Source organism: Salvia miltiorrhiza, chromosome 8, assembly GCF_028751815.1.
Source record: "Salvia miltiorrhiza cultivar Shanhuang (shh) chromosome 8, IMPLAD_Smil_shh, whole genome shotgun sequence".
In the NCBI taxonomy this organism is placed as follows: domain Eukaryota; kingdom Viridiplantae; phylum Streptophyta; class Magnoliopsida; order Lamiales; family Lamiaceae; genus Salvia; species Salvia miltiorrhiza.
In genome coordinates this window covers 14,789,000-14,801,747 of record NC_080394.1, presented here as the reverse complement: position 1 = coordinate 14,801,747, position 12,748 = coordinate 14,789,000, and the positions used below count along the sequence as shown (strand labels likewise).

General features: G+C 35.0%; 2 protein-coding genes across 4 annotated transcripts; one reads left to right on the top strand and one right to left on the bottom strand.

Annotated features, from left to right (window-relative positions):
* The first annotated feature begins 3,761 nt into the window (after positions 1–3,761).
* LOC131001304 (ethylene-responsive transcription factor ERF062-like) lies at positions 3,762–4,899 on the top strand. The gene has a single exon (XM_057927659.1). The coding sequence runs from the start codon at positions 3,903–3,905 to the stop codon at positions 4,776–4,778; it is 876 nt and encodes a 291-aa protein (XP_057783642.1). The 5' UTR covers positions 3,762–3,902; the 3' UTR covers positions 4,779–4,899.
* A 1,249-nt stretch (positions 4,900–6,148) lies between these two features.
* On the bottom strand, positions 6,149–12,301 carry LOC131001302 (ribonucleases P/MRP protein subunit POP1). Of its 3 annotated transcripts, none has more exons than XM_057927657.1 (13): positions 12,032–12,301; positions 10,920–11,382; positions 10,573–10,669; positions 10,266–10,373; positions 9,968–10,192; positions 9,533–9,648; positions 8,969–9,451; positions 8,498–8,606; positions 7,804–8,393; positions 7,539–7,703; positions 7,133–7,401; positions 6,893–7,016; positions 6,149–6,456 (listed from the first exon to the last, which is right to left on the bottom strand). In XM_057927657.1, exons 2-11 carry the CDS (start codon positions 11,351–11,353, stop codon positions 7,203–7,205), a joined length of 2,526 nt encoding a protein of 841 aa, XP_057783640.1. In that variant the 5' UTR covers positions 11,354–11,382; positions 12,032–12,301; the 3' UTR covers positions 6,149–6,456; positions 6,893–7,016; positions 7,133–7,202. The 3 variants fall into 3 exon arrangements, with proteins under 3 accessions (XP_057783640.1, XP_057783641.1, XP_057783639.1); XM_057927658.1 differs by having other exon boundaries at positions 6,149–6,505; positions 6,893–7,021; positions 12,032–12,300; XM_057927656.1 differs by having other exon boundaries at positions 6,893–7,021; positions 12,032–12,300.
* Positions 12,302–12,748: the final 447 nt, after the last annotated feature.

Genomic DNA, 12,748 nt, shown 5'->3' with positions numbered 1-12,748 from the left:
TGGTACAAGGATCTTGGTTTTATTCCATTTCATATATATATGCATGTCTTTAAAGTCCAAAATTGTGGCAGGAATAAAGTAGCAGTAGATGATGATGGAAAAGAAAAATAAAGGTAAAAGCAACTTTCATCAACTTGGGCATTCAATAATATTAGAAACAGAATTAGCTTGGGCAAACCATGTGCTACTTGGGTTTAAATAGGTAGTAGCTGCAGCATTAGAAGATCTGTTAATCTTTAGAATTATTTCAACTGACAAAAGTGAACAAGGGATTGATCAGAATCTTTGTCTCTTGTTTCTTCCAACACCTTGCTTGGATCATTTCGTAATTCTACTCTTTCAGGAAATTGCTTGCATTAGCATATATACGCTACCTAGTTTTCATCATTTCTTGAATACTCCTAATATATTTGTGTGTTCGGAGCTAAATTAGCTAGGTTGAAATTTCAACTATTTTCTTGCAACATGGTTTAAGATTTATGTCCTCATCGTTTCTAGTGATATAAGATATTGTTTCATGAGTTTTAATTAAGTTACTCTTTTCAATTTTCATACCGATTAAGAAAATATATTTTATATTTTGTAATTATTCTATATTGCCCTTATTTATTATTCCACATATTATTTTCACAAATATTTTAGTAAAATAATATTTTAATATAATTTTAATCAAGCAATTGGATTAAATTTTGAGACAGCCCAAAAAAGAATAAAAAAATTAATTTCATAGGACAAAGATAATAGTCCTTAACCTTGAGACAGCTCAAGATTTGCATCCAAACTTATATTTTCAATATAATGGTGCGGCATTGTAATTTATTAGTTATTTACAATTACAAACAGGGGCGGGGCTAATCTACGGAAGGCCTGGTGCAAAATTTAAAATTGAGCCCTTTTTTATAGTTAAAAATGTATCACAAATATATATATATATATATATATATATATATATATATATATTCGAACGATAGTTTTTTTTTATCAGATTACACAATAAATATGTAAAAATATATTTTATTTTACAGAGGTAAAATACATAAAGCCTCTATATTTATTTTTAGTTAAAAATATATTTGATTGTCTGATTTCATTTCACACGCATTTAATTAAGGAAAAGGCCCCAAAGAATATATTACTAGAATTAGTTTGTTTATTCCGTTAAAATAAAAGAAGAAGAAGAAGAATTAGTTTGTTTATTAAGTTTATGATAAGTCTTATATACATATATAATACGGTGGTTAAGGAAAAAGGCCCTCTCAAGAATCGAACGTGCATCAATAAGATGCTGAGAGAGCATATTTCCACCAAGCTACTTAATGAAGTTTATTTATTTTTCAACTATTTAAGTATATATAAATATATTGACCTATATATAATCGGGGGCCTGTGCGGTCGCCCACCCCGCACACCCTCAAAACTGCCCCTGATTACAAACATGTGGATTTGGATTCAAATCTTGACCCATTTCATACCAAAACACAATTTTTTTTAACTTAGTTTTTTTTTTTTTTTAGAATGTGTACTTAAATAGTTTTAGCTAACATATAGATATTTTTTATGATTCTTGTAGATAAAATGACAAAATTGACCCTCAGACATATAGTATGACAACAAAATGTCACACACATGCGTTGAGATGCTTATTCATCCCCCTTGGAGGTTAGATCAAGAAAGTGAATATGGACTATTGACATTGAGGAGTGGCTTAAGAATGTTGCTACATTGACACTCCGAGAAAATGATGTATATTATAATGGATTAATTGCATATATAAATTATTAAACTTTCAATAAATTCTTATTTTACACAACAATTTTAAAATTTATATTAAAATTATTTTTTTATTTTTTCTCAACTTACATATTCGTCCATTTTTCGACGTGCTGACATGACATAAATATGTTCGCGTAGCTTAAATATGACCGAGTGAAGAAGTAGAACCGACGTCGTATTATATAGTTAGATGTAAACGACGTTATTTCAGACACAAAGTCTGCCCGAAAAATTCACGAATAGTTTAGAGTAATTTTAATAGAGTTAATTGCATATAAATTACTGAACTTTCAACAAATTCTCATTTTGCACATGAACTTTAAAATCTTTATTAAAATTATTCAACTATTAATTTCTTCTCATTTTGCATATTTGTTTATTTTCTGGCCAAACCTTGGGTCTAAAATGACGTCGTTTTCATCCAATTATACATTACAATGTCAATTCTATTTTTTCACACGATCATATTTATGCTACGCGAGCATGTTTATGTCAAACGAGTATATTTATGTCATGTCACCTCGATGAAAAATGGATAAATATGTAAAATGAGAAGAAATTAACAGTTGAGTGATTTTAATAAAAAATTTAAAGTTCATGTGCAAAATGAGAATTTGTTGAAAGTTCAGTAATTTATATGCAATTAACATATTTTAATACAAATATTAAAGTTAATATATAATATGAGAATTTGTCGAAAATTTAATATTTTTATATATAATTAACTCTATTCCAATCATTCGTGGCTCAAATTTTTACAAGAAAATCATTGCTTATTAATTAATTCAATTACTTTGTTTTTGATTTAATATTGTGAGTTGTTAAAGCGTCTCCAACCACACCTCAAAGGCCACGTATAGATGCCAGAAGAAAAGCCAAAAGTTACATGAATACCTTAATTAATTGTTCAAGACTTTCCTAATTATTTTACTACTGGATTAGGAAAAGACAGCCATGATTTCCTCACACCTATGATGCAAGAATACTAGAGTATTGGCCCTTTTATTTCTTAATAATCCTGTTTGATGATAATGTTAACTTAGTTATGTGTGGGCTTTGCCCTAAAATAAAACGTAACGACAGCCAATCATTGGATGGCCCACAACTCGATTATGAATAAAGAAATACGCCTAATTACTATAATTAGTAGATAATGTATTAAATGTTTAATTGCATATTCAATAACTTTTCTTTGAATTCGCAGATTTAGTACCACATTTAAAAAAAATTGCTGTTACAATCTATAAAAAGTTCAATTTCTTGCTATTAGTAATCATACGTAGCCAACTATCAAATGCCCAACAAATGTCATCCTTTAAGACGTGCCAAGTATTCATCCATTCATTCATCTAACTGGATTTAGAGATTGAAATTGTATAAATCAAGCTCATTTTATCTGTACATGATTTTCTCAATTTAGAATTATATGATAAATTGATGTTAAGAATTTCATTTCATACAAATTCTTTACCTGTACGATATTCCATGCAATAATTCACAAAATAGAAAATGCTCACTTCCCTGATACATGTGTTTTGGCTGCTAGACACGTACTCAAATTGAAGGAATACTCTTTACTATTGTAGATTTACAATCCCAAAAACAAAGATAGTGATTAGAAATGTGATTAAACCTTGATTACCGAACCTTTAATTATTTATCTTAAGCAAATTAAAATAGTTAGTGTGGGATAGAAGTATGCGTTATATTTTATGTAACAAATTAACTCAAATGATGAGACTTTTGTGTCATAGAAGAAAGAAGAAGGGTAGTGCTATCATGTGGTGAATAGATAAATCACATGTTTGTTGATTAAAAAACAACCTAAAAAGTAAATCTAGAGTTAAGGTGCTTCTTGTCACTATCATGCAAGAATATTATTACATTAATGATAGTTAAATAATCCCGAGGAACAGGAGAGACAAGAGCACACCTGTAAAGTTTTGATTGGTTTGTCTCAGTTGGAGATTGGAAGGCACGAATTTCTGAATAACTGCAATGCTAATGTATTTTCATTAATTATTCAATTACAACTTTAGTGACCATATTTATTTGTATAAATAGCATTGCGGCCACAGTTTGTGTCATTTCTTGCACTTGCTCTCTCTCTCTCCAAAATTCACATTCTGATGGCCAAGAAATTTCCCAAGATGGAAGCATTGGTGGAGAAGGAGCACCAATTTAACAACAATTCGTGGGGAAATTTACCAAACGAGGTTGTTTCACGTACTATTATGAATATTCAGTTATCGGAGTTTTCTAAAGAAAGCATTGTAAGAAAACTCCATGCACATTCTTTTCTTCCAACATACAACAATGAATCCCCAAATTGGCAAGTGGGAGAAAGCTCCAAATTCCCAAATCTACCCTTGTTCGCACACGAACACTTCGATCCATCGACGGGGGCAGAAGCGTCTTTTCAGACGACGAAGCCCGGAAGCCCTCTAATATTCTCCAAGGGGTTCAGTGATTACTGGCTGAGCACCACCAAAACGCAACCGATGAAATCCTCAGCCAGGAAAACGACGTCGTCGCAAGGCAGCAAGCTCTTCAGAGGCGTGCGGCAGCGCCACTGGGGGAAATGGGTTGCCGAGATACGCCTGCCGCGCAACCGGACGCGCGTCTGGCTCGGCACCTTCGACACGGCGGAGGAGGCCGCCTTCGCCTACGACACGGCGGCCTATCTCTTGAGAGGCGACTACGCGCACCTCAATTTCCCGCATCTCAAGCACAAGATCAAGGCTAATTCCCTCTGCAACAACACCGTCGCCCTGCTCGAGGCCAAGCTCAAGGCCGTCGCGCAGGCGCAGAAGCAGTCGAGATCGGAGGAAGAGATCAACGCCAAAGCGGCTGAGAGAGTTGGAGAGGAAGTAATCGAGATGAAGAAAAGCAGCGGCGAATCGATTGGGATTAATGGAGAAGGTGATGCAGTTCATCAGTTGAGCAGAGTGCCTTCTCTGGATATGGATATGATTTGGGATGCCTTGTTAGTCTCAGATTTATGAGAATACTAAGTTCTAGTATTTTTTTTCTTTTTATGTTTTTTCAAGTTTTATAAGAGTTTCTCTGCAATGTTGTTGATTTCTCGATAATATATAGTAATACTATTTTACTTTCTTGATGCTATTTGCATTAGTATTACTAATACGTAGAGTATATAAATCTGCTACAATTTTATATTTATTATTATTATTATTATTATTATTATTATTATTATTATTATTATTATTATTATTATTATTATTATAGGTTTTTTTTACGCAATTTCTTAATAAAGCTAAAAGCATCATCCTTCACTCGTGCAGCATGTTGGAGAAATCGCTAGGCGCCTGGGAATAATAGACTCATATTCATGATCATGTCTAATGTTAGTATATTTTTCATTATACAAGTTTTCTACGTTTGCTTTAGACTCATATTCATGATCATGTCTAATATTAATACATATTTCATTTTACAAGTTTCCTACATTTTAAAGCATCGTAAATTAATTAATCGAAACAATTTTAAAATCCCAAAATTTGATCTAAAAAAATCATGATTTAATCACGAGACTTTTAAAACAAACAGAAAATCCAGTCAATATGGGAGCAGTTCTCAACTCTCAAGAGACCAGGCTAATTTTTTTATTCTAGTTTTTTCAATCTTTTTATTTTGCATTTTGTGTCCCTCCAATCCATGCAATATTTTTTAGGGTGGCTTGAATCAATTATACAACAACGGGCGCATGGATGGTTTCTGGGCCATTCAACTTTACGCTTAGTGCTAAATCTAATCTAAGCATCTGTAACAAAAAATAAATACTAGTATTATGAAAATATATCATTAATATGGAAAATAGTACTAGTAGTTAAATATTTGAATTTGACTATGGGAAAAAAGATAATATTGCACAAAGTCAACTAATTAATGACATCAATTAACATATGTAAGAACATGAATCATTCAAGGTTCGATGCTGACCCCTTGCACAACCAAAGACAATGACAGAACCTCTTTTATTCGTTTCTTTTTAATCATCAAGGAATAAAAATTATTGTATGACTTTAAAACATAGATTGAATCTTATACAAAAAGAATAAGGAATAAAATAAAGTCAAGATCAAATATTTCTTGTCATTATCACCACAATGAATACAAATCGTTTACGTGATAGTATAAACATTTATTAGTACATAAGTAAGTCATATAAGTGCAGCAGAAGAAAGCTTACTAGCTCAAACGCATTATTGATTTATTAATTACATAATTTAGTCATATAAGTGCAGTTGGAAGCTAACTAGTAACTAAGTTAATGAAGTCTTGTTTGGAAAAAAAGCACGCTATCGTCAGAAGCTGATGTACGAGATAAAATAAGTTGTTTGTGCCAAAAAACTGAAATAAAATTCTAGTGGACTTATTGGATGATATTTGTTGACTTGTGTAATTAAAATCATAAACCAAGCTGAAGTAATAAAATTAATCACAACATCAACATGCTTGCTGCTGTAGAAAAGTGACAGATTCTTCCTAAATTATGCCACATCCGATTAATGTGTACAAGCCAGGTGAAACCATTTACGATAAACCAACTAAAGTTACATGATCTCTTCCGAGATGCAAACGCGTTGATGCCCTACGAAGAACCAACAGAGACTCGAAAGCTTCAAAAGCAGCAGTTCAATTGTTTGGGGTTCTTGCTACCTGCTGGTATATAGCTATGTAAGGGCATTCACGCAAGTCGAAAATCCAACTATGATGAAGAACAAGTTAAATATGTGTGGAGATATAGCAGGCAGCATTCACTACTTTAATATTATTTAAATGTGGAGGTTAAGCTACTAATTAGCATTACTAAGTTGATCGCTGATTGCCTGGTAAATTTGGAAAACAAAATCTCAAGATGGTGCTATTTTAATGGCAGCTGGCTGTGAACTCTAACATTAATCATAAGTCGTAAAGCCCTCCTAGTCTTTCTTTCCGTGTGTAAGATGCTCCTCTATAAATCACGAACGAAATAAATAGTTTTGATTTGCTTTGCTTTGCTGACGATGTAGTTATTTAGTTAAGACTCGTGAATCTTGATTAACTTAAGTATATAACAAAGCATAATATGTACATATTTGCATATAAAGTTCACCTCGAATGTAGAGAACATCCTCTCATTCCACGGATGAGTGTTTAAAGGGGAAGTAGTCACCATATATGAAGTTAATGTCAGAAACGGGCTCTTTTCGTTTACTGAAGCTTGGCCTTCAAAGTAACTGACCTATGAAACAAAGTTCAATGGACATCATCAATCTCTTCCCAAAATAAACAGAGCAACTCTATAACAAGAATGCAGCAACTTATTATCAGATATTCAGATTGTGATCCGTACCTATAAGTTCACTAAGGTTCATAAACCATGTAACTTGGACCGTTATATGTGTGTAATGGTAGACAATAGATCACATGAAATTGGCATCCTGTTCCTGCTGCTCAAGAACAATGGTAGCACACGCAAGTCTATAGGCTGTGGATCTCATATTTCTAACCAGAACATAGATCTCCTTCCTTCTCCGCCTTACAGGTACAGCTTTCCATTGTTCTTCCCGAAGCCTAGAAAGTAAGCTTGCTTCGCAAATAGCCCCTGCCATAGCCTTCTTGCTGCAACTCAAGAGTAAAAAATACTCAATCATAAGAAAAGAGAAGGAATTTCACGAAGAACCACCGTATATAAAATAGGGCATTTATACTCCTAAGAACAAAGCATGTTTTTCAATCAAAAAATGTTGCAAACTTGCCTTCCTCGAACAAAACCAGTCGTAACAAAGCCAATTGGCAATCTATGGGATGAGAGAGCTTGATCCTCAGGTATCTGAAGTTCCCATTTACCAGAAGGTGACTGCATGAAGTATGACATCACCGACGATTGAGTTATTTGAAGTTGTTCGTCGTTGTTTTCTGAGCTGCATAATTTCAAACCAAATTGCATAGAAGATAATAAATTAATTACATTCAACTGAATGATAAACAACTCCATCATATATCACATAACTGAAGGAGTACCTCGCAGTCCATAACCTTATGTCAGTAGCAAGGGGTGCGCAGACCACTGCTCCCTGTTCGAAAACACCTTCCTTAAAAGCACGCAGAAGTACTCGAACAAAGCAAGGTGTTTTTCCTAACTTCATTTCTGACAAAGCAATGTCTTGTTTGAGAAAATCTTTGTTCCTCATGAACTTATGCAAGCAATTCTCCTGACCAGGTATACTAGGGAATAACAAACGATTGCCGCTGATATTATTTAGGAAATCATTCAGCATACTGGAAGTCCTTGCTACAACACCCTCAAACGGAGTACCCTGGCAATCAGAAATTCTATCATGTGATTTTTCAGAGGCAAAGTTTTTCTCCATGTCATCACTTTTTTCATCTTGAGTTCCAAGTGCATCTGCTTCAATATTTCCAGCTTTGCTCACTTTTTTTCCAGAATTATAAAGCACGCAATCCCATGGAGGTGGTATTGGAACTTTCGGTTGCCTCTTAGAAGGAGGAACAAGCATAGCTTTATGGTTGACTGTGGCTGCCTCCATTTCCATAAAATCCGAATAAGCGTTGCAATCAGGAAAATCCAACGGGAAGTATGGCAATCCAATCTGAAGAAAGACAAAAGATATCAACAAAATCCCTTTACTCTAATATGATGCTCCAGTGAAATATTTTATAGTCTTGATGAAGCATCAACAAAAGTCTAACTTACTTCACATGCAACCCAGTGCTTCTCTCTTAAGCCTATGGCATGAGCACCATTCGACACAAAAGTAATCCAAAATGCTTTTACCCAACTTAGAGGAAGAATAAGAGAGCACCTGAAGAAATTTGTAAAAATGAACAGTTGCTCAGTTATAAGAATGCCTGAATCATATGTGGGAAAGATCTATACAGAAAACATCAATAAACTTGGTTGGTTGTGCTTGCATAAATTTAATCAACAAGAATAGCTAACTATATCAATGAACCCAAATACCAAAGTAGACAACAACTTTTATCTAAAGTTACCAAGAAGTTAGGAGTTGTCATAAATAAAATTCACAGACCTTCTTTGGAGCATGTGAACAGTGTATTGTCTCGCATTTGCAATGCGAGAATCATTAGTTAGGCCAAATTTTAAGAGGAAAAAGATGTGGGAAAAACATGAAACACCAAGAAAATCATAAGTGGGACAATATACCTCGTAACTGAATCTTCAAAATTTTCATTTTTCAAAAGCAAAACAGGACAGGATCTGGTGTAAATTTGATCAATAGTAGCATTTTGAGACCCAGAACCTTTTTGACCAAGGCAAAAGAACTCCTTCCGCAGGTGATGCTTGTCAGCACATAAAACACTTTCTTCCACTGGAGGGTCTACAACTTTGATAGCATCCCATAAATCACCACACTTTTTCTCAAAGTCAGCTTTATGCTTAGGGATTGATGAAACATGTTGCTCTTTACTCTGGTCTTCATTACCTAACATCCCAAGGTTCTTTCCATCAGAAACAACCACACCCCCTTTCTTAGTCAAATTACGAGGATCCTTGACAACCAAGGAAAGAACTGCAGAAGAAGAAATCTGATGTCCATTCTCAAAGATGGACGCATTCTCGTATTCCACAGTATCCTCATGCTCATGAGCTGAACATTTCTTCACATGCCAACTGTTCTCCGAATTACTGAGAAGCCAAACAACAACAAATCATCATTAGAATACAGATCCAAATTGACAATAAAAATTACATCTCCAAGGCACTCACAGCTTAGCAGGTTGCAGTGTCTTGTGCAGCAACTGAAATACTTTTGGACCTATCAATTCCAATTTGGCAAGCTGGCCCTCTCGAGAAACACAGTGAGCTGAGCAAGTCCCTTCTGTCTGGATTAAAAACTTGTCGTTGGTAAATGCATAAAAAATATGCTGAGAAACCAAGTAACTTATAGCAGTACATCAATGTGAACCCCTCCCCAAACACATAAACCTGATTTTTAGGAAGACCTGTAAAAATAGCAATACGAAACCCAGAACATATTTAAAAACACAATACCTAGATATATTTATAGAATATTTAAAATAGCCACACCACAAACAGATCTTAGCAAGAACTCTATGCAGAAAATTCACATACAAATCCAAAGCAGGACAAAGAGAGTTGCATAAAAATCACGCACAAAATATTTAAAGTTACGTAACCTACATTCTTTTCACAGGCTGAACTCAAAGAATCGTATGCTTCTTTAAAAGAGGCAGCGTGTATCCATAACCAGAGCTGGTGGATAAAGGCGGTATTATCAATATTTTGTTCTTCACCGGAAACTTCTCTGCTAAGCTCTTCCACGTTAGTAGAGATCTGCTGCATAGGTCGCCACATGTAGGTCACAGGAGCAACAGGAGGGAAACTGGGATTTCTAGAATCATGAAGCTGCATAATCATAATTATTAGAATACTACCAATAGGCTACTATCCAAATGCAGGAAACTTATTGTTACTTCACCATAGCGGTTCCAAAGACATTGCCCACAAGAACATCATGCAAAGTTTCTTCACAACAAGCTGATGGAGAAGGCACCAGTACAGAACGTAGAACTGATATTAGCGTTTCCTGGAAACACACACAAGGAGGTCAGGTTCTTCTAAATGTACTCACAAAAAGCATATATTTTTGTCATTAGTGCTGGAAAATCCACAAACATGAGGTGGAAAGAAAGGGAATGAAGGATAACAGACGAGTGCATTACATTCTCAACAAACGGTAAAAAAAAGTTACAATGTTGCATAAGGTAAGAAAAGAAGATGCCTGCCTGTGGACCCTCTAACTGGATAGCACTATAGTAACTGGCATCATGCACAAGCACTCCATTTTTTAATTTTTTCAAGAGAGCCCTTGAACCTCTTCCTCTGCATCACATAATTTATCGTAAAGTTATCATGCTTCAACAATGGAAGAGTAATTTATTATTGACCATAAAGGACATCTAAAGCATATCAACTTAATTGTAAGTGTTAATCTTTTAAATCAATTAAGAACCAAACCTCGAGATTACATAGTCACATTTAGCTTGGCTTAAAAGCATTTGAAGTAAGATACTTTTCAGAAATAAATAAAGCAGCCACCTCGTTTACCATAATAGTTTAACAAGACAACTACCTCCCATGAAGGCCAAGAGGAATATAAAATCCCCAAAGTTTTTCCATTTTGAACCGCTTTGCATGCCACACATGCGTTCTCAGTCTCTTGGTCCCATCCCCTGAAGTACCATAGCCAGTTGGAAGGTTCTTCTTAAGTTCAACGTTCCTCCGAACACGACGAGAAACTTTATTTTCATCTTTCCTCATTGAATCAATTTTGGCTGCATGTCCTAATCCATTACTTCTCTTTCTGAACTTCTTTCTTGCAACTCGATCGTCATGTCCAGTAGTTCTCCTCCTCTTGTTCCTTTGAGACTGGAAATTGTTATCCAAACGATCAGCAATAATAGAGTGCAGTCCCTCAATCTCAGGAGCTCTAGACTCCGCAAATTTCCACACATGAAGTTCGTGTGGAGGAGCTGGTACTCCGGCTTTATTGCTATTTGTCACCATATCCACAGTGCTAAATAATCAGATAATTTCTGTATTAAGTGCCACAGTCAGCTATCACAAGCAAGCTCTTCGTTTGTGAAACAAAAGAGGGACAGGAGAAAATTAATTTAAATTTGTCAATAACGCCTTGAAGTATCCATAAACTACTTTTTAACAGAAGCTCATTCTGAATATCACAACTAAGTTTTCCAAATTGACCATATAATTGACACCTCCAAATTAAGATATTACTGCAAATCTAACACACGCCATTGAACGCTAGTAAAACCTCTATATCTCTATTTCTATTTTCCGCTCTTGTGCATGTTGTGATAATTAATATACTCTCGAAAGATATTCGACACTATTCGGGTACCCGAAAGGCACAATTTTTTTGAAAAAAACTAAATTCTTCTTCAATTTTTAGCCTGTAACTAAGGCGGATTCCAGCACCTTTCTCAAGCAGATAACATGATTTCTGAACCAAAAACAACAAATCAAAAGCAACGAAGACTGAATTCAAAATATCAACAAAGTAGTTGTAAAATCAATTTTATCATTCCAGCAACAAAGTTGCAAAGAAAAACCAGAAAATTGTGACAATGCCACGACTACGTTACTAAAAGTAAAAGTAGCGATGCTGCATCATTCTTGCCAGAGTTCTTATTTCAAACTAAATTTCACAACATCAACAATTACCTCACTTCAACTTGCAGAGGAAGGTCGTTGGCTTCTTCAGGCGGTTTTCAATTCTATCACCACCTAACAATGGAGCGCCGCCACCGGAGTACGGATTCGGGGACGAGCGAAGCGACTGGGCGTGCCTTGCTTGCGGGCCTGGGTCTGCCGGTCTGGAGGGGCGGGGGGCCGACGGCACCGGCGGCGACACGCGAACCAAAGACAGAGAGAGTTCAAAGACAGAGGAGTAGGGCGCGCGGCTGGGATAACAGATTTTCAGAAATCAGAAAATAAAATTTGCGATTTAATTTTATGTAATTACTACTACTCCTATTTAAAATTTTAAAAAATACTAATTAATAAAAAATAAATCAGAAAATTCGGGTATGTTATGTTACCCAATACCCAATAAACGTTAGAGCACTCCCAGGAGAAATCCCAAAATTATGCTCCTATAATCCTCCCTAAAGCTTTCCTATTTAATTTTAGGTACTCGATTTTATAAATGCATACATCAGATCTCCTATTTTCTACATAAAAATAATAATTATGTGTGGGCCCTACTAATTATAAGCTTAAAATAAATTTAGGGTGGGTGTAAAATTTTTTGTGGGCCCCATCCAATTTAGGGGATCTGCTGGATGCATTTTTTTTTTATCTCATTTTCAATTGTTTTAGCCTAAATTTAGAGTTAGTGATGCATTTAGGTGATCTGTTGGGAGTGCTCTTATATCCGAT

Excerpts from the sequence above, each read along its gene's own strand:
- LOC131001304 (XM_057927659.1), top strand. The coding sequence starts at position 3,903 with ATGGCCAAGAAATTTCCCAAGATGGAAGCATTGGTGGAGAAGGAGCAC.
- LOC131001302 (XM_057927657.1), bottom strand. The coding sequence starts at position 11,353 with ATGGTGACAAATAGCAATAAAGCCGGAGTACCAGCTCCTCCACACGAA. Across the intron at positions 9,649-9,967 it reads GTTCAGCCTGTGAAAAGAAT|ACAGAAGGGACTTGCTCAGC; the intron begins GTAGGTTACGTA and ends TTTTTAATCCAG. Across the intron at positions 8,607-8,968 it reads TTTGAAGATTCAGTTACGAG|GTGCTCTCTTATTCTTCCTC; the intron begins GTATATTGTCCC and ends AAATTTCTTCAG.